Source organism: Rana temporaria, chromosome 4 (assembly GCF_905171775.1).
Source record: "Rana temporaria chromosome 4, aRanTem1.1, whole genome shotgun sequence".
Classification (NCBI taxonomy): domain Eukaryota; kingdom Metazoa; phylum Chordata; class Amphibia; order Anura; family Ranidae; genus Rana; species Rana temporaria.
Window position 1 is genome coordinate 125,321,438 of NC_053492.1, and position 22,593 is coordinate 125,344,030.

The following is a 22,593-nucleotide window of genomic DNA, read 5'->3' on the forward strand; positions in this document are numbered from 1 at the left end:
TCACCATACATGTTTGGTCGTGAGTACCCGGCCTAAGATGTAAATCTGGAGTTAGGCTTTAAAGCAAATGTCCGCCAATTATTATTTTTTTAAGTCCGCAGCTACAAATACTGCAGCTGCTGACTTTTAAAATAAGGACACTTACCTGTCCAGGGTGCCCGCGATGTTGGCACCCGAAGCTGACCGATCCCTCGACTGTCGGATGCTGCCACTGCCATCTTCGTTAAGGGATTAAGTAAGTGAAGCCTTGTGGCTTTACTTCCGGGTTCCCTACTGTGCATTGCTTGACGCCACTGGACCCTGCTGTCTTCTGGGGCCTGTGTGTTTCTCAGAAGACAGCAGAGGGACGGGAAGGGGCGTAGATACTTGCGGGTGGCTTGGATATCTATGCCGGGAAGTGAGAGCAAAATACCTGTATTGCACAGGTATCTGCTCGAACCCAACCCCCCGAAAGGTGTCAAATGTGACACCGGAGGGTTCCGAAAAGTGGAAGTTCCATTTTTGGGTGGAACTTCGCTTTAAGTTCTTTAATTAAAGTGATCACAGCAAGCAGCACTGAAACTTGTAAACGGCAAGTGCTGGGGTAGGAATTTCAACAAATAGTTTACTGGGGAATGTTTGTTTTATTGCTGAGGGTTTAGTACAACTTTACCAGTATGGCCATGTCTGTATATAAGCATCTAGCTTTTACTGTGACTAAGAACTAGGATAGGTCCTATATGGATAAAAGAGTAATGTTTTATCGGTCCTGTTAAACATTTAATTAATAGTTTATCTGGATGACCTGCAGTGTACAGATCTTTTAAAGCGGTGTTCCACTGAATTTAAGTAAGTCAGCAGTTACAAATAATATATGGACGCTTACCTGTCCTGGGCACCTGCGATGTCGGCACCCGAAGCCGATCTGTCCCTCGGCTCTCGGGTGCTGCCGCCACCATCTTCGGTAAGGGAATCAGGAAGTGAAGCCTTGCGGCTTGACTTCCTGGTTCCCTACTGCGCATGCGCGATCCCAGGTTATCTTCTGGGACCTGTGTGTCTCCCTGAATATGGCAGGGGATGGAGAAGGGGCCAGACGTAGCGTAGGTCAGCGCGGCGACCTGTGCCCGGAAGTGGGAGCAGGTATCTGCTCCCCCCCCCCCCCCCTGAAAGGTGCAAATGTGACTCCGGAGGGGGGGAGGATTCCGAAAAGCGGAAGTTACATTTTTGGGTGAAACTCCACTTTAATAATTAGCTTCCATATTCCTGAGCTTCTACGGGTCCTGGACTGGGCCGTCTAGTATTTTGACCCTATCCCATATGTCTGGTGTGCTGGGCTGGTTTTACTAGCAAAGGGCATTCTTTTATCGTTTTAATGGGTAAAAAGAAAAAAAACTCCTACTATGCTCTTTTGACAAGTCAGGAGCAGTACCAGGCAGATCACCATATACATGTTGCCATTATTAGTCTGGTGATAAAGTAATAATCACACCTCCGGCTTTCCTTTTCACTCCGTTTTGGGAAGTATATGTTGACCTTTACAAGAGAAATATCTTGGGTGCTAATGCATGGGGGAAAAAAATGTTCACACATTACTAATGCATTACTTCATTTCAATGAAGAGACATATACCAGACATGGCAGCGGATGATTATACTGCAAGGCATGACACCAACGTGTGAGGTCTGTGATACTAGGATTATTTACAAAAAAGACTCTCTTTAGCGAAAAGCTCATTCTTGAAACGTTTCTAAGAAACCAAGCATTAGATGTCCTAAATTCATTTATTTATACAGTTCCCTGTTATTATCACCAATAAGAGACACATACACTTAAAGGGGCTGTAAAGGTTTGTTTTCTTATTTTCTAAATGGGTTACTTTTAAGCTAGTGCATTGTTGGTTCACTTGCCTTTTTCCTTTGATTTTCCTTCTAAATGTTTTGCTTCTTTGTCTGTCTAAATTTCTCACTTCCTGTTTCTCCTCAGTAAGCTTGCCCCCACCATCCGAGCCGTTCTGGCTGGGGTTGGTCAGCCAGAACAGCTTACTGAGGAGGAACAGGAAGTGAGAAATTCAGACAATGGGGGGGGGGGGGGGGGGAACGTTCTCTTATCGTCCATGGATGGATGGACACAGCTCCTTAAATCTTGACAAGTGGGTTATGTTCCTGTTCACAGGAGAGGACTAGGCAAAAACATGTTAGATAATTAAATACATGTTACTTTAACAGTTGAACAGCCCCGCCCAGGGGGCGGTCCCTCATAACCCTCCTCCCTGCATCATGCAACCTCAGGTTTTTTTTTTTTTTTTTCTGTCTAGCAAAGGAGAAGGACGTATGGCTCCCTTTGGGCCCAGCGCCCTGAGGAAATGTTTTATTTTATTTAATTGAGAATCTTCTATCAACTGTCAGCTGAGAGACAGGCTGGATATATAGATCCTTGTAGTCTCCTCAGTCCGGCCAGCGAGCGCGAGCACACCATTGCTAAGAGGCTGAGTCTGCAACGACATACCCCATGACTCCTGGGGTGGCTGGTGACCTTTTGCTCCAGGGTCCACATATGACTGGGCTGTGGTGTTGTCTTACTCACAGTGGACCGGGCCGACAGCTACTTCCAATGCAGTTGTATGCCTGTCAGCGAGTCCTCGCATGGACGGGTAAGTACAGTCCTTCCCGCCTCGGCGGGTCGATATGGCTGGGCATTCCTGGGGTCCTCCTATCCTCCTTTCCCTGCTCTCTATCATGTTTCCCTCTGTTGCTCTGCTGCCACTTCCAGGGTGGACCTGTGGGGGGGCTCCTTTTCCCACCAGGGGACTTTGGGGTGTCGGGCCTGTGTATTTTTGTGGGGGATGTGTTTGACTCAGAAAGGCCTCATTGGGCCTTCTCATCTATATCGCTGCGTTTTGGCGGCGCCATTTGTGAAATCCCATTGGCGGCCATTTTGTTGTGGTCGCGCTATGGCGCAGCTTACTATTGCAGTCGGCCATTGCGGTGGCCGTAACCTGCTATATCTGAGGCGTCCTGTGGCCATTTTGGAAGTGGTTTTGGCCTCTAGTGCTGGCTTCTACAGCGCGCAGCACAGATCTCCTCATGATTTTACCTCACACACACGCTGTGTTCTGAGGGCGGGCAGCGGCGCTGGACAGTCTCCTCCTGTGGTTGGTGAGTCCCCTGGGTAACCCCCGGTCAGCGCAACAAGGAGGGTGGTCTTTATTCAGTTCTAAATGGGTCCGTGAGAGCTGTCTTATGGATTCAGTGTCTGGTTCTTCTTCCCAAACATGCCAGAGATGCCTGCGGTTCTCATGGAAATGCTCTGACTCAGACCAGGACCTGGCTGTGGCTCAGGTCCCTGGTTCGGTGTTGTCTGTGGAAGTGGACCAGTACCTTCCTTGTAAAAAAAGACTCCTTACTTGGGTCAGTACTGGACTGGGCACTTGTCAGTGTGCTTATAATGTTGCACCAACTCCCTCCTGAAGTTATTAGGCTGGCGGACCAGCTGGTCCAGGGCCTTGTATATGTCTGTGATGCTACACTGACCCTTGATGTCCAGAGCTTCTGTTCCGGCGGTGGTTTTGCGCCGCCTGATTTGGCTGAAATGCTGGTCTGCTGACCAAGCATCCACAAAAAGCCCTGGCAGAATTACCCTTCAAGTGTGGGAGGCTTTTTGGTACCTCACTGGATGACATTTTCAAGGATGTTACTGGGGGTAAGAGCACTCTCCCCCCTCGGTCCACCAGGTCGTCACTCCGTTTTTACATGCGAGCCCTTGGCCTGAGGGTTGCCTCCTTTTGAGGCGGTGTCGTATGCCCAGTTTCACACTCGTGTTTTGCAGAAGGAGATACTGTCCAGGCGGAACAAATCTCCTTTGTCTTTGGATCACCAGATTCAAGTAAGCCACCTTGTCAGTCTCTCTCAATTGGTGGCTGTGATCCCCGGCTCTTCGGTCCGGAAAGTAGTTTTTTTCCCTTCCAGTGGACGGTGAATACGTCGGTCGCCAGCATCACGGGTTGGGGGGCTTCTGGGGGTCCAGTCGACCAGGGTCGAGGGACTCTAGAAGAATCCCGTCTGCCGATCATTGTCCTAGAACTCCGGGCGATCAGGCTATGCCTCTCCTTGTGGTCGAGGAGGTTGCAAGGTTGCTTGACAACGCCACATCAGGGGGGAACACGGAGCTCGGCTGTAGCGTCCGAGGTCTCTCACATCCTAAGATGTGCGGAAGGTAGCGTGCAGGCTCTGTCGACCGTCTACATTCTGGGCGTGCAAAACTGGCAGGCGGACTACCTGAGTCGCCAGATGCTGGACCAGGGGGAATGGTCATTGTCGTGGGATCACCGCCGGTGTCCCACGATCGGATTACAGAGCTGAAGATCGGGGAGAGGTAAGTGTAAACAAACCTCTCCCTGTGCTTCCTAGTGAGCCTGTCACTGATGGTCTGTTCCCTGTCAAAGGGAATGATGATCAGTGACATCACGCGCCCAGGCACGCCCCCCTACAGTAAGAAACACACATTAGGAAACACTTAACCCCCTTTAGCGCTCCCTACAGGTTAACCCCTTCACTGCCAGTGTAATTGCTGTAAAAATTACAATGGTCCCAAAATAGTGTCCGATGTGTCCGCCATAATGTCGCAGTCACGATAAAAATCGGCGATTGCCGCTATTACTAGTAAATAAAAAAAAATTATAAAAATGCCATAAAACTATCCCCTATTTTGTAAACGCTATAACTTTCGCACAAATCAATCAACCGTTTATTGAGAGTTTTTTTTTTTTTTTTTTACCAAAAATACGTAGAAGAATACGTATCGGGGTGTGTGTGTGTGTGTGTGTGTGTGTGTGTGTGTGTGTGTATGTGTATGTGTATATGTATATATATATATATATATATATATATATATATATATATATATATATATATATATATATATATATATATATATATATATATATATATATATATTTTTTTTTTTTTTCTAAATTGTCGCTCTATTTTTGTTTATAGTGCAAAAAATAAAAACCTTAGAGGTGATCAAATATCGCCAAAAGAAAGCTCTATTTGTGGGAAAAAAAGGACGTAAATTTTGTTTGGGAGCCACGTCGCACGACCGCGCAATTGTCAGTTAAAGCGACGCAGTGCCGAATCGCAAAAAGGGCCTGGTCCTTTAGCTGCATAATGGTCCGGGGATTAAGTGGTTAAAGGAACCTATTTAGAATATAAAAAACAAACCTTTTATAACCCCTTTAACCACTTAAGCCCCGGACCAATATGCTGCCTAAAGACCCAAGGGGTTTTTACAGTTCTGGACTGCGTCGCTTTAACAGACAATTGCGCGGTCGTGCGACGTGGCTCCCAAACAAAATTGGCGTCCTTTTTTCCCCACAAATAGAGCTTTCTTTTGGTGGTATTTGATGACCTCTGCGGTTTTTATTTTTTGCACTATAAACAAAAATAGAGCGACAATTTTGAAAAAAATGCAATATTTTTTGCTATAATAAATATCCCCCAAAAACATATATAAAAAATAAATTTTCCCTCAGTTTAGGCCCATACGTATTCTTCTACCTATTTTTGGTAAAAAAAATCGCAATAATCGTTTATCGGTTGGTTTGCGCAAAATTTATAGCGTTTACAAAATAGGGGATGGTTTTATTGCATTTTTATTTTTTTTACTACTAATGGCGGCGATCAGCGATTTTTTTTCGTGACTGCGACATTATGGCGGACACTTCGGACAATTTTGACACATTTTTGGGACCATTGTCATTTTCACAGCAAAAAATGCATTTAAATTGCATTGTTTATTGTGAAAATGACAGTTGCAGTTTGGGAGTTAAACACAGGGGGCGCTGTAACATTTAGTGTTCACTTAGTGTGTGTTTACTACTGTAGGGGGGTGTGGCTGTAGGACTGACATCATCGATCAAGTCTCCCCTATAAAAGGGATCACTCGATCGATGCGCCGCCATAGTGAAGCACGGGGAAGCCGTGTTTACACACGGCTCTCCCCGTTCTTCAGCTCCGGGGAGCGATCGCGACGGGGCGGCTATAAACGAATAGCCGCGCCGTCGTCCCGGATCGCTCCCCGAGGCTTACCGACTGCCGCATGTAGCGGGGGGGGGGGGTCCCCCCACCCACGTCAAGCAGAGCACGTACAGGTACGTACATGTGCCTGTCCGTGCCATTCTGCTGACGTAAATGTACATGAGGAGGTCGGCAAGTGGTTAATGAAGAACATTACATACAAGGATGATGTAGCATCATTCAGTATTTCTGGGTGTTGTGCAATTGGGCTGTGTGTGTGTTTGTGTTTTTTTTTTTTTTTTTAACCCTTCATGGCAACAAGATGTCAATTCATTACATGAATTGAACTTATAAGGGCCCTTTCTCACGGAGCGGATCCGTATTGATCCGCCCCGTGTGTGTCTGTCGGCTCAGCAGGGATCATCCGTAAATCCCCGCTGAGCTGTCGGCGGACAGGGCGGTCCCCGCACACTATGCAGAGACCGCCCTGTCTTTCCTCCGCTCTCCCCTATGGGGAATCGGATGAATACGGACCGCGTGTCGCACAGACTAGGAGCTGACTGCGCAGGCGCCGTGAAGAGCCAAGTCCTATTTCGGCTATTTTCGGGAAGCGTGACGCGCCATAGCCGGCCGTCAATCATGTTCCCCTCTTCATAGGAACGCCTACTCCCTGCGGGGAGTCTGAAACTTAACTAATGGATTAAACTGTGAGTACGGCGCAAAAAAATAAAATAAAGGCATACTGTAGCTCGCGCTAGTATGCTGGATGGTATGGTAGAGAATTTTTTTTTTTTTTTTTTTTTTTTAGGGTGAACCCCCGCTATAAGAAAGGTTCTCATTATGAATAAAACTAAATGTAGTTTATTTTTTATGAAAATTCTCATACTGTATATGACAGGCTAGGTTTCTTTCATTTCTGGGCGCAGTGCTTGTCTTTTATGATTCATGTACTGTATTAGGTTAGACTACTAAGCTCTTACCATAGTTTATAATTAAATTGTCCCAATATAAAATGGGAGTGCCTCATGTATGAAAAGATGAAAGGCTTAAATGTTATGGGTTTCTGCCTCACCTTAGATTGTTTTAATTATAGTTCATTTGAACTGTACTCATATGGGACAGCAGAATTTAAAACTGAAAGGAAAACACCACACACCTTTTTATTGTTGGATAAATTTGGCCGCAGCCTTTATTATTTATTATTATTATTATTATTATTATTATTGGCTTTAACAATAAAAGAATAAATAAATGTCTGTAAAATCAATTTTAACCACTTACCGACCGCGCCATAGCTGAATGACGGCTACAGCGCGGCTCGATAACTCTGGGAGGGCGTACATTGACATCCTCCTAGAATTGCGCTCCCCTGGGGCACGCACACGGTAGTATCCATGGTCGCCGGACCCGGAGTTACAGCCAGGTTAGGTATTGTCGTACAGAGTTTTTTGAGGACTGTTGATTTATAATCCCCTTTTTGTATTGCATGTGAATGACGGTTGGCGTCAGCAGATGGCAGCAGACAAGTGTCAGGGTTATACAAGTTAGAATTTCTCATCTGATTTTCGAATTCTCTCTGGAGAAGAATAGAGAACCCAGCATTGACCACTACAATGCGAAAGATTGCTTGACATGCATGCAATAGGCCAAGTTCGTGTCTGGTGAGGTGAAGGTACAACTATTATGCCACGTACACACGCTCAGAATTTCTGATAACAAATGTTCAATAGGAGCTTTTTGTCAGAAATTCCGACCGTATGTAGGCCCCACCGGACATTTTCTGCCTGAGTTTCCGACAACAAAAATTTGAGAGCTGGTTCTCAAATTTTCCGACAACAACAAAATCCTTTCTCGTAAATTACGAGTGTCTGTAGACAATTCCGACGCACAAAATTCCATGCATGCTCTGAATAAAGTACAAGACGGAATTGCTCGGTCTGGTAAAACTTGAATTCATAATGGAGATGGCACATTTGTCACGCTGGAAAAAACACGAATCGTCTCATCAAACTTCTACTAACACAAGATTAGCAGAAGGAGCCCAAAGGGTGGCGCAATTGGTATGGAACTTCCGTTTTATTGTGCTGTCGTACGCGACCACGTTCTTAACGTTCGCAATTTCCGACAACATTTGTGCGACCGTGTGTGTGCAAGACAAGTTTGAGCCAATATCCGTCCTCGGTTTTGTTGTCGGAATGTCCGATTATCTGTACGCAGCATTAGACTTCTGTCTACATAGCCATCCTTAACCACTTCCATACAGGGCACTTATACACCTTCCTGCCCAGACCAATTTTTAGCTTTCAGCGTTGTTGCCACTTTTGAATGACAATTGCACGGTCATGCTACACTGTACCCAAACTAAATTTTTATCATTTATGTACCCACAAATAGAGCTTTCTTTTGGTGGTATTTGATCACCTCTGGGATATTTATTTTCTGCAAAAAAAATTACCGAAAATTTAGAAAAAAGTTTTTTTTTGTTTCTGTTATAAAACATTGTAAATAAGTATGTTTTCTCCTTCACTGATGGTACTGCACTGATAAGGCGGCACTGATGGGTACCGATGAGGTGGCACTGATGTGGTGGCATTGATGGGCACTAATATGCAGCACTGATGGGCGGCACGGATAGGCGGCTTGGATAGGCGGCAGGGCACTGATAGGCGGCACTGATAGGCCGCACGGATGGGCACTGATAGGTGGCACGGATGGGCATAGATGGGCACTATTGTATGTGTTGTACTAATGGACGCCAATCAGTGCCTGCCAATCAGTGATGCTCATTGTGGGCACTGATTGGCATCCATTGCGGCACTGATTGGCATCCATTTTTTGTGTCCTCATCCCTGGTGGTCTAGGGTGGCATACCTTTATTTTTATTTTTGTAATCCCTGGTGGTCCAGTGGGCATCCCTGGTGGTCCAGTGGGCATCCTCGGGGGGGCTGTGCTGATAATCGATCAGCACAAACCCCCCCCCCCCTGTCACAGGAGCAGCCGATCGGCTCTGCTCTACTCGCGTATGACAGACGCAAGTGAGGAAAAGCCGATTACCGGCTTTTCCGGTTTACATCGTGATCAGCCGTGATTGGACACGGCTGATCACGTGGTAAAGAGTCTCCATGAGAGACTCTTTACCTTGATCGGTGTTGCGGGGTGTCAGACTGACACCCTGCAACAACGATCGCCGCGATGCGCGCCCCCGGGGGCGGGCAGCGGCTCAGAATCCTGAGGACGTCATGACGTCCAGTCAGGATTCTACAACCACTTTGCCCACGTCAATTTGTCATTGGCGGGCGGCAAGTGGTTAAACCTCCTAGCCACTGCTGAAATCGTCTTTTGTGCAACAGTCATGTGTGTATGTATGTATGTATGTATGTATGTATGTGGTTTTTTTTTTTCCCTTTTACAGTCCATCTTCTTTCGGAAATGAAAAGCCCAATTTTTTTTTCCCCACCAGGAACGTGGGGGGGGGGGGGGGGGGCGGAGAGACACAGTTCCGACACTGAATGAATGTAATGACGAGGTGTAAAAATGTTCCATATCCCCTTAAATTGTTTACGTTCAGATGCACATCCAAGAGTCATTTAAAACTATAAGGATAATTTTCCATTTAATTGGCATGTCGACTCGTTTGGATACTTGGGCATCCAGATTACCCCCCTGTATACCTCTTTATACCAAGCAAACTATCCCCCCTTATTTAACAATATCAAAAATTTACTTAAACTTTGGTCATCATACCAGATTTCATTCTCGGGCAGAATAGTCGCAGTTAAGATGATGATTTTACCCAAGCTTTTATTTTTTTTAGAACCCTCCCTCTTATCTTACCTAAGAAAACACTAGATTCACTTCAAAGAGAGACTAACAGATTTATTTGGCAGAACAAGAAACCTCGATTTAGTTATTCTCTTATGTTTAGACCTCACTTAAAAGGTTGCCTTGGCATCCCAAACCTGTGGCTTTATTACTTATCTGCCAGATTTGCCCAACTAGCCCAATGGTATGCCCCTTCACTCCAGATTCCTTGGCTCCAGTTCGAGGAGGAATCTATCCTACCTTACAACCTACAAGGACACCTCTGGTCCAAAGCCATCCCACCACAAAAAATAAGAACACTAAACCGTATTGTCGCCCACTCTCTCCAACTATGGTTCAGACAGGTCCCAAAGTTTAAGCTATCCTCCGTCACTCCCCCCTGGCATCATTCCTGGGTGACCCACGTTTCTCCCCCCTAGATAGAACTCAAAATCAAAACTTTCTAACGGTTTGGAAGTCGCATAACCTAACCCACTTAAAGTCGCTCTCTCACCTTAACTCATTTCTCACTTTCCCCAACCTGCAAACAAAACATAACCTGCTTCCTGGGGAATCTGAAAATTACACAAAAATTAGAGATTTCTATCAGAAATACTACTCACTTACACTACATCCCCCTTATACTCAATTCAAACAAATCTGTATCTCCTCCCCTCGTGATAGGGGCTTGATTTCCAGAATATACAAAAACTTGAACGAAACAAACATGCCTGAGAAGTCAAATCCCATGTTACAATGGGAATCTGATTTAACCACTTCCATACCAGGTACTTACGCAGCTTCCCGCCCAAGCCAATTTTCAGCTTTCAGCACTGTCGCACTTTGAATGGCAATTGCGCGGTCATGCTACACTGTACCCAAACAAAATTGGCGTCCTTTTTCCCCCCACAAATAGAGCTTTCTTTTGGTGGTATTTGATCACCTCTGCGATTTTTTTTTTTTTTTTTTTGCGCAACAACTAAAAAAAGGCTGAAAATTTGGAAAAAAAATTACGTTTTTATTTTTTTCTGTAAATTTTTTTGTAAATAAGTTTTCTCTTTCAATTACGGGCACTGATATGGCGGCACTAATGGGCACCGATGAGATGGCACTGATGGACATCGATGAGGTAGTACTGATGGGCACAGATGAGGTGGCACTGATTGGCGGCGCTGGTATGCGACACTGATGGGCACACATAGGCGGCACTGATGGGCACACATAGGCGGCACTGATGGGCACACATAGGCGGCACTGATGGGCACACATAGGCGGCACTGATGGGCACTCATGGGCGGCACTGGGCACTCATAGGCGGCACAGATGGGCACTCATGGGCGGCACTGATGTATACTTATGGGTGGCACAGATGGGCACTGCTAGGTGGGCACTGGGCATGGATGGGCACTGTGGGGTGGCGCTGATGGACACTGGGGTGGCGCTGATGGACACTGGGGTGGCGCTGATGGACACTGGGGTGGCAGCACTTATTGTTGCCAGTCAGTGCCCATTTGTGGGCACTGACTGGCATCTTTTTTCTTTATGCTTTTTTTTTATTTATTTTTTTTTAACTTTTTTTTTTTCTGGCTTTTTTTTTTTTTTTGCCCACCCTGGTGCTCCAGGGTCGGCATCCCTGGTGGTCCAGTGTGGCGATCCGAGGGGGGGCTGCGCTGATAAACAATCAGCGCGAACCCCCCCCTGTCAGGAGAGCCGCCGATCGGCTATCCTCTACTCGCGTCTTTCAGACGCGAGTGAGGAAGAGCCATCAACGGCTCTTCCTGTTTACATCGTGATCAGCCGTGGTTGGACACGGCTGATCACGTGGTAAAGAGTCTCCGCCGGAGGCTCTTTACCGAGATCGGAGATGCAGGGTGTCAGACTGACACCCCGCATCACCGCGATGCGCGCCCCCACGGGCGCGCGCGGCATGAAATCCTGCAGGACGTTCTGGAACGTCCTGTCAGGATTTCATAACCACTTCCCGGACGTAAATCGGCCATAGGCCGGGCGGGAAGTGGTTAAACACTTCTTTTACTCTGGAACAATGGGATACCATTCTCACTAACCTCCATAGATGTACCAAAACAACATCTATGAGAGAATCGGCAATTAAATTGCTCTATAGATGGTATCTTACGCCAGCTAAACTCAATTCATTTTACCCTTCCCTGTCTCCACTCTGCTTCAGGGGTTGCCCCGCCCATGGTACGCTGTTGCATATATTTTGGGACTGTCCCCATTTAAATGACACCTGGCACAAGGCCAGCATTGTAATTGACAAAATTGCCGGCCGCAGTATCCCTCTTACACCCCTAATCTGCCTATTATTCGGCCCTATACAGGATATTCCAATATCAAGCACAAGGCTTATCCACACATTTCTCTCCTCCATTCACTGGGCCATAGCCTTTAATTGGCGCTCCACTTCGTTACCCTGGCCACAGATTCTCAACCGTATGACAAACATCAAACTCTCAGAGAGAATTCACCATACACTATATGATTCTATGCCCCAATATCAAAAAAAATGGTCTCTCTGGGACACCACCCTCCTGGTTCAAGATTAACTACTACTAATCATAACCCTTTCTTCCTGTACAATGTTATCAATGATACCTGTATACACTTCTGTAACATCTTTGTTATTCTTTTTTGTGTACCTTGACCTTTTCTACAATAAAATCGTTTGTAAACAAAAAAAATAAAACTATCCATACTTCCTGCCGACACCAACGATTGTGGAAAAGAGTTCCACATCCTTAATGCCCTGACAGTGAAAAAAACCTACGCAGTTTAAAGGGGTTGTAAAGGTCCATTTTTTATTTTCTAAATGGGTTCCTTTAAGCTAGTGCATTGTTGGTTCACTTACTTTTTTAATTTTTTTATTTATATATATATATTTGCTTTACACACACACAAAGTAGAGTATCCTCTACTTAGAGGTTCGGTAGGTCAGTCTTCCTTTTGGGTTTTTGAAGAAGCACAATGTATGTGTGAAACGTTGTCACCCCTTGGTTCGTTGTTTTAGTCCTGGTGGCAGTCTTTTAATAAACCTGTTGGACGGATGTTGGTGTGCAGTTAATTTTTTTTAACTTATCTATTTTACTGCCTTTTCTTGTTATCATATACAAATTACTTAGCACCACAAAATGATACTTGGTTCTGTATTCTTTAAGGCCCCTATCACACTGGGGCGGAAGGTGCGTCGGCGGTAAAGCACCACTATACCGCCAGTTTCGCAGTGCTATTCGGCTGCAAATGGGCGGTTTTACCCCCCGCTAGTGGCCGATGATATGGAAAAATTGGTTGTATGCAGAGCAAACCGCCATTTTGCATGAGCAAATCACAGATTTTGTCTCATTGATATAATGCATCTTAACAGAAAATTCACTCCCCATTCATTTGATCTGCCATTCATTCCAGTAAAGAGACATCACCAAACTCTTGTGTTCTCGTCTCGGCTCCCCAGCATGACTGGTTTGCCGACACCCTCACAGCGTCCTTTTATTATAACAAAAGCTCTCACAAACAGCAGGTGATTGGCTGCAGCATGTGACCTCCTCCATAGGAAGTGATGTCACAGCATGGGAAGTCAGGACACAGCATGTGACCTCCTCCATGGGAAGTGAGGTCACAGGGTGGGGGCTCCACACAGCAAATGGCCATATATGGATTTGACAACACAGGATGTGACAATATATGATAATTCTTCTAACTGGGATATTTAGATACATACAATATAAAACAACAGCAGCATAATACAATAACCAATTAACACAGTTCCTGATGAGGGGAGCTCATCTGCAGGTGTATGCTCACGTCACCACACCAATGTTGATCAGGCACTGAGAGATGACAAGAGCACACATACGCTAAACCGACAATGCGTTTGCAGAGTGGACACATCCCCACAGGCAGATTTCTGTGCATCACACAGGCGCCCTTTCGCCAGCCGACATCCCCACTCCGCAAACACCCTTCTCCAAATCGGGAAGTTTATCTCAACCAGTCTCAGACAGCTTTTTAGAGCGGGTTGCGGAAGTACTAACACTGGGTGACACTATGACAATACATATTAAATACATCTTCATAAAATTTCCACAACACCGAGAAAGAGTTAAAAAGCGCCTCTGCAGAGGCGCATTGCAGGCGGTATAGCAGCGGTGTCCCATTGATTTCAATGGGCAGGAGCGGTATACACACCACTCCTTCACCGCTCCAAAAATGTGGCTAGCAGGACTTTTTTTTTTTTTTTTTTTTTACTGTCCTGCTAGCGCACCGCTTCAGTGTGAAAGCCCTCGGGGCTTTCACACTGGAGACACAGCAGCGGCTGTTTAGGGTTGGTTTGCAGGTGCTATTCTTAGCGCAATAGCGCCTGCAAACCACTCCAGTGTGAAAGGGGGTCTAAAAGGGGCACTACTGGGAGGCAGAATCAAGAAACGGTGCTCTGAGTTTGGTAGGGGCGACAAAAGGTAGCTCGGAATGGAGGAGTTCCTGTACATATTAACTGAGAAAAAAGCCCTGTTTATACCTATTAGTGGTTACGTAAAATTCTTATGTAACTAAATGTCTGATGAGAAATCTTAAAGTGTTACAGGACCCTGCATTCACTATATCTGGTCTCCCCCAGTACAGAGAACATGGAAATGCAATTATTTTAGTAAATATAAACTGCTAAATACCATTTTATTTTTTATTTTTCATCAGCAGTATATAGCAGTCTTGTGACTTCTATCAATGCCTGGTTAAAGCTTGTAGGAGGAGTTTTTATTCCCCTCTGACTTTTTTTATGAGGCTGCAGGACCCCTGAGCCTCTGTCTTGACCGTGATGTTTGGCCCTATGCTGATCACATACACTCTCCCAAGAAAAAAATAAACTACTCCAAGCTGGGCATGTGCAGAGAGCCCCCAAGTATCTGTTCTATCAGGAGATGGATTTGAGACAGTGGAAGAAGGGGAGGATCAGAGAAGCACTGCCTTTTTTAGACAATGTAGAGAATTAACCCCTTAGGTTCCACAGTGAGTATAACAAGAATGCTTTACTGCATATACAGACTTATTTTACTGTCGTGGGTAACACTTTAATTATATCAAACCTCTGCACTGAAGAAGAAATTGTGGTCTGTCTTATGGCTCATCTTTTCTCATTCTTCCTTTGTCATCTCTTGCAGATTCGATTTCTCCTGCTGTTCAGCCGGCAAGGGAAGTTGCGACTACAGAAATGGTATGTCACACTGCCTGAGAAGGAGAAGCGCAGGATATCTCGGGAGCTGATGCACACCATTCTTTGCCGAAGTCCCAAGACAAGTAGCTTTATAGATTGGAAGGATCTTAAACTTGTATACAAGAGGTAATGTTTATGGTCTTCTTTTCTTTATGCTGGTCACCTATACTTGCATAAAGCCATGAAAATATGTATTCCACATTTACTGTTTGTTTCTTTAGAGTGCAGTTTATTTTGAGTGTTTGTAAACCCTGAAGGTTTTCTACCTTCATGCATGAAGGTAAAAAAAAGTCACTGTGCAGCTTGCCCCCATAATGCTTACTAAAGCCCAATCCCGTTTTTAGCGATGTGCACGACAGCAGCTGCTCTTCCAGCTCTCTGCCTCCTCATTGGCAACAGCGGGAGCCAAATTCAAGCACAGCCAGTGAGGAAGGAGTGGGTGCGGCTCTGAGCCCCGTTCTGTGTGTCTTTTTACTGCAGCAGGATAGCTGAGGTTGCTTACCTCTGTTCCAACGCCTTGCTCAGTTGCCTGCACTCCTGAAAATCAACCTCCGCAAAAGGATTCCATTATAAACCGCCTTTCACTGCCCTGCTTTGTAAAATTGTAAGTAGGACCCTTTTTAAAAACAAATGACCGTGATGCAATCATCAAGCAAGGTCAGACCTTTAGTTAGGCTGGTCTTTTAAGAAAAAATGATTTAGCAACAGCACAGAGTTTCCGTAGTGTTAAACCCAACTTGGGTTTGGGGTTCTCACCATAACCACTTGAATACAGGGCATTTTCACCCCCTACTTGCCCAGGCCAATTTTCAGCACTGTCACGCTTTGAATAACAAATGCGCGGTTGTGCGATGTGGCTCCCAGACAAAAATTTACGTCCTTTTTTTCCCACAAATGGAGCTTCCTTTTGGTGGTATTTGATCATCTCTGCGGGTTTTATTTTTTGAGCTATAAAAAAAAAAAATGACAATTTAAAAAAAACAAACACTTTTTTACTTTTTGCTATGATAAATATAATTTTTTTTATTTTTTTCAGTTTAGGCCGATATGTATTCTTCTACATATTTTTGGTAAAAAAATCGCAATAAGCGTATAGTGAAGTTACAGCGTCTACAAAATAGGTGATAGATTTTTTTTTTACTAGTAATCACGGTTATCCGTGATAGATTTTTTTTTGTCAGGACTGCGATATTTCGGCGGACAGATCGGCCACTTTTGACACTCTTTTGGCACCATTAACATTTATACAGCGAACAGTACTATAAATATGCATTGATTACTGTGTAAATGTGACTGTCAGGGAAGGGGTTAACACTAGGGGGCGATCAAGGGTTTAAATGTGTTCCCTAGGTAGTGATTCTAACTATGTGGGGAGGGGACTGACTGGGGAAGGTGACCGGTCGGTGTCCCTATGTACAAGGGACACACCATCGGTCTCCTCTCCCTGACAGGACGTGGATCTGTATGTTTACACACACAGATCCACGTCCCTGGCTCTGTAACTGCCGATCGCGGGCACCTGGTAGATGTCGTGGCCGACAGGCACGCGCATCGGCACCTGAGTGACACGGCGGGCACGAGGCCCGAGGACGTCGTATGACGGCCACCCAGGATGGCAGAGCCACCTTGTGGCCGTCATATTACAATAGCCGGGATGTGAAGTGGTTAAATCCCTTGGATCAGATAACGCGGACACATTCTAGGACAAGGGAATGGCTATCCTTGACAAGAACCTCTTGCTGATGAAATCCCTATGACATATAAGACGTGAATATCAGTCCATAGAATGAAAATATCATGTTAGGGTGGACTGTCACATTAATATAGCATACCCACCAACATTTTGAAGAGAAAAATAGATACACCCTGCCCAGCACACTCCTTAACGCCGTCCTATTATTGTGGGAATATGTATTTCATAAACATCAACTACTACTAAAGAACTTGATTACACCGTACAGCTAATTTTTGGAAAGTTGGCTTTGCCCAGTTATGTGACTGACACTCAAAACCTCAGATAAGCCCGCCTTCCACAAATTGCACCTTTTTATTCTCCAATCTTAGCTCAAGCCCCCATTCAGACCTCAGATCAGCCACCCCCGTGCAGACCTCAGGTTTTTGTCATGTGACATTTTCATCACATGACCAGAAGCAGGAAGTGGAGATGGCTTTCCTCATTCTTCTATACCAAGCTGTATGGCATTCTTCTTCTATACCCATAGCTCCCAACTGTCCCTGATTTGGAGGGACTGTCCCTGATTTGGAGCAATGCCCCTCTGTCCCTCATTCCTCCTCATTTGTCCCTCATTTTGGTCTGATCTATATAGATGTCTATAAAATGCACTTTTTATCTGTCAAAAAGTGTTTACCAGCGCTAAACCTTTCATCTGATTTCTAAATTGCTGCATTTGTAAATTCCAAAAGCCAATATAAAGGAATTGTAGTGGTAAAAAAAGCACTTGTGGGTTTAACCAATCTTGTTTTTTTGTACAATTCTCCTTTAAGGGGGCGTGGCAAGGGGTGTGTCCTATGCCTGCATACTTTTTGTTGCTAGGTGTCCCTCATTCCCATCTCAGAAAGTTGGGAGGTATGTATAGCTATATTTTGTACCAGGCTGTTCATGGCAGGTGCTGAAGTGAGTTTTCCAGCAACCAGTGCCAGTACATAGGGTTAAACCCAGTACAGACTGGTAGATGCCACAGGAACTGGTAGGCATGTTTACAAACCAAAACTGTACCGTACTGTTAGAAGCTATAATATGGAGATTTTTGTTTATTTTTATTTTTTGTCTAAAGGCAATTAGATCATATTTTAAAGATGTTCTTTGCAGGGATTTTACCTAGATGCAGCTTCCCAAGTCATGATTTGCATCATCTACATTCTCCACCAACAAAAGATGAAAAAGTTGGAGTATATTGAATGTATAATTGCTACATGACCCGTTTCATTCCAGAGCACTGCTGGTGGCCCCCTAAGTCCACAACAGATTTCACAAACTGAAAACAAATGCATCCCCCCCCCCAAAAAAAAATGTCTATACATTGCAATGCAAATTTTATTTGGCTTAGTGAATGAGGTGAAGCTCTGCTAACTTAACCACTTAAGCCCCTTGCCTCCTTTTGAGACTTGTTGTTTACAAGTTAAATTCATTTTTTTGCTAGAAAATTACTTGGAACCCCCAAATATATATAAATAATATGTATGTAGCACTACCCCCGAAGGAGCTGCTGGTTGAAGAGGTGAAATGGGGTATAGCGTAATAGGTTCAGGTGTAGAACTTGATAGGAAGCACTCCTGCCTCCAGACATAAACTCTCGTCGCCACTCTAGCCAGAGTGGGTATTGTGCCCCAGGATAGGCCTCTCTCCCTAGTCCTAGCAGCCAGGGCATCACACGCCCCCTCCCGCCCCCTATAAAGTGATCTTGCGGCAAATTCGCCGCAGAGACCACTTTTATCTTAAAGAGAACCGCACGTCTCTTTTAATCAACATATATGCAATCATTTAATATTTTCTCCATTTTAAACCATAAAGCCCACCCCTCTATAGCTTCATATGCCAATGTCCGTGTATATTGTCTATAATGCTTCACAATAAATAACCTGAAATACGGCTTGATCAAGAGATATTTTAGGGCATCTCCTCTTGATGAAGGTCCTAAAACTGAAAAGGGTTACAAAAAGATATTTTTGGAAGATTTAGGCCTTGTTACTGATCCTAGGCACAGAACGCAGTCCCAGAACAAGTGACAACTCCAGAGTAACAACTTAAGATCAGTTGTAAGCTCTTACACTTCTTAACATTAGTATTAAATGAGTCTACCATACGACAAACACTAATCTGTGTTCATGAAATGTTACCACAGAGAAAACCACTGTTCTTCAAAAAAAAAGTACTGATACAAATTTCTATAGACTACTTGAATATATGGGAACAATGGAAGGATACAACAATGAATAAACCTTCACAATGGTCATGGCCAATGCCAAGTCTGCATTCTTCCCATAAATAATCTATTATCTGAATCATTGTATTGTAATGTATATTTATGGCAACAAACTATTTACTCAGCTTTAAAAGGCTAACCAGCAGCCCTTCAGTGGTCTTGCTGTATCATTAATCCCTTCTTTTCTTCTCTTCTGTTTGTAGGTATGCCAGCCTGTACTTCTGCTGTGCCATAGAGGATCATGACAATGAGTTGTTGACACTGGAGACTGTCCATCGACTTGTAGAGCTGCTTGATAAATACTTTGGCAATGTAAGTAATCCCGAACACATACACGGATGTGGATAAATCATATATTTGGATTGTAAAACCTTCCTAAGAAAAATATACGGCTGCAATTGTTTACCTGTTTCTAAAAATACCCTCCCGCTGCCTATAAGAACGATCAAGCGGTGGAACTGTCGCTTTGATTGTTCTTATCGTGCAGAGAATCGGCGGCTGAAGATGGTGATGTCTGAATGATGCCTGTAGCTGCAGGCATCATTCTGATATCACCGCACAAATTCAAGGACGTCATATGGTTGTTAAGTGGTTAAACAAAACTTCTTCTTCTTTCTTCTTCCCCTGGAAGGTAGCTTTTGCATTATTTTCATCATATGCTTAAAAAGAAGTATAGAGAACTTTTCTGGCCATACTTCACTTTTCGGACCCAGGCATGCACTTACTTTTGCTCTTCTGTGACCAAGAGTCGGCTGACAGTGAGCAATTGCCCACTGTCAGCTGATGTGGCAGCACTGCTCCAGGTGCTGGAAGGATGCTGACCATATAGTTAGGATACACCCAGCTTCCATGATTGAGAGCTGGAGCCAGCTGCGTTCCCCCTCTCTCCAGCCCTGTGCTCCAGTGAGCACCGGAGAGCAGTCGGTGCTCTCCACTTCAAGCTGACCAATAACTGAGCAATCAGCAGTCATGTGGCATGGAACTGCTGCAGCATCAGACTGATGCTGCAACATAGATGTGAGTGTATGTATATGTATATGTATGTATATATATATATATATATATATAGGCATATAATATGCCCCAAACTTCTACTTCCGTTTTACAGTGCCCTTGTGCTAAGAGCTACAATATAATGTATACATTATGTGAATACTACAGTGTTTTTTTATCTTCTAGGTCTGTGAGCTGGACATTATATTTAATTTTGAGAAAGCATATTTTATTTTGGATGAATTTCTGATGGGTGGAGAAATTCAGGAGACCTCCAAAGAGCAGGTGGTGAGAGCCATTGAGGATTCTGACATGTTACAAGAGGTAACTGTGATTCTTTTTGTTTTTATGATAATCTAAACCACCTTAACCTTCTAGCTGGTAGTTGCTGATTCTTGCACAGTTACCCACAGTTAATTTTTCTTTGTCAATACAAGGAAACTCTCTGCAAAATTGTTCCTTTTCCATGCTTTTCATTCTGGATTTTTGTGATTATTACCATGCTTTATGCATTTATTTGTCAACTATTATTCATACCTGCTGTCAATTTAGTCCTCTTTCAGATTTGCTGTATTTCGGGGTTTGTGTTCTGATTTGGCCAGAAGGAATCCCTTGGTACCTTTTCTGCTTAGGGAACCCTAGATGGCCAATAACAAAATCCCAAAGGTGACTGAAGGACAAAGTGCTTAGGTTATAAGGTGCTATAGCCAGTGTTATATATTGGCACCAATGCAAGTGCAAGGACCAAGACATCCAGCCCTAGTGGACTGAAAGTCCATGACCTAGTCCTGATTGACCTTGCCCTAGCCAGCCGTAGAATGTAAGTGAGACAATGAACCTTTACAGTCCATAGGACAGGTGCTTCTTACTTGGCTGTAGATCCTAAGCTCTGGCCCAAAACTTAAACCCTAATTCCACGTACACACGGTCGTTTTTTGTGATGGAAAAAAAACTAAGTTTTTCTAACTTCATCATAAAAAATGACGTTGCCCACACACCATCGTTTTCTAAAAAAAATGCTCTAGAAAAGCGCGGTTACGTACAACACGTACGACGGCACTCTGTTCCATTTAAGCTCCCGTCTCATAACTTGCTTCTGAGCATGCATGGGTTTAAACGTCGTTTTAGCCCACACACGATCATTTTTTATGACGCAAAAAACGACATTTTGAAAAACAACATAAAAAATTGAAGCATGTTCGAATTTTTTTTTTGGTGGTTTTTTTTAGAACACAAAAAACGATGTGAAGCCCACACACACAATCATTTTAAATGACGTTTTTAAAATCGTTGTTTTATTTCATCACAAAAAACGACTGTGTGTACGCGGCATCAGCTGCAGAGCCAGTGAATTGTGCATTTAGTCTAGTTTATCGCTTTGACTTGTATGAATATGGAGTATCCCTAAGTATAACAATTTTTATTTATTGTTTCTATTGCTGAGAGCTGGACAAAATAATCTCTCCCAGCCTAAATAAAAAACACTAATATCTTTAGAGGTGAAAATCCAAATCCTTGGCAGGTTTGCCTTCAGTCCCAAGGGTCCAAGTTGTGGCTAGATAGGGTTATCAAGGCTTTTGTCCATTAGGATTCCTGAGTATTAGGAAACCAAGCCTTGCTTGGCAAGGGGCATTAATTGTCCCCAAGACTGAGGATCTGACTCCCAAAGAGAACACGCCATTTCAAGCAAGGGATTAGGTCACAAGTCCTGGCCAGTTGAGCAATGATTTGTTTTACAGATTGACAATGTAAACCCCATGGACAACTCTTCTTAGTAGTAATGAGAAGCTTTTAGTTGAGGGTTTATGACCGCTTAATGAAATTGTTGTAACCTGGAAAAGGTGTGCTCTTAATACTACAATTGCAAAATATACTTCTGGCACTGTCCCGAAAGGGAAAATTCAATAACCTGAAAAAGTTTGGATGATCTTTCATTGTTTTGCATGCTAGAAGGACATCAGTGTAACATTAAATATAACGGGGTTTGCAGAGTTTGTGTAAATTGTTATTTTTTTTTTGCAGACAATGGAAGAATACATGAGCAAACCAACTTTTTAATCTGGAAAATGGATTCTCTATCTTCTGTAACAAGAGCAGAGTATATGCCGAGGGTTTGTTTGGACAACGAAGGCTGTAGTCAGCCGCAGTGCTCTCACTGAAGACATGGCACCGCTGGGCGGGCCACCTGCCAACAAGGGAACATGGAATCATGTGGGACATGATAACCAGGACTACCTTAGGGAATCCTTTGCAGCAGCATGGACCTAAGCACACCCTATACACAGGGAATAAATATATGCAAAGGAAATCTTGCTTTTTAAAATCACAAATAAAATATTTTTATATGTATATTTTGGGCTCATGTAATATCAAGAATAGTCACAATTAACAAAATACCAATCGCAGCCAACAGTAGTCTAAAGAAATTCTTTACTTTTAATGCCAGCTGCCATTATTCTCTATTCTATATAAATAGTTTTCTTTAATGGTATGGATTTGCTGAAATGTTTTCAAAAACTGGAAGTTTTTTTAATATTAAAAAACATATATTTTATATACATAACTTTTTATATAAAAATAGTAGTGTCTTTATAGTGCTGGCACAGTGGAAACCTAATTTACTACGCACAGAATCGGC

The 22,593-nt window shown here is 43.9% G+C and overlaps 1 protein-coding gene across 1 annotated transcript in view; it reads left to right on the forward strand.

Moving 5' to 3' along the window:
• AP1S3 (adaptor related protein complex 1 subunit sigma 3) overlaps positions 1–22,306 on the forward strand; it is a 46,362-nt gene extending 24,056 nt beyond the window's left edge. The window contains exons 2-5 of the mRNA XM_040349028.1: positions 14,966–15,144; positions 19,166–19,274; positions 20,142–20,279; positions 21,978–22,306. Of these exons, the coding sequence (XP_040204962.1) occupies positions 14,966–15,144; positions 19,166–19,274; positions 20,142–20,279; positions 21,978–22,013 (462 nt within the window). The 3' untranslated portion in view covers positions 22,014–22,306. The remainder of the gene's footprint in view (positions 1–14,965; positions 15,145–19,165; positions 19,275–20,141; positions 20,280–21,977) is intronic.
• The last annotated feature ends 287 nt before the right edge of the window (positions 22,307–22,593 follow it).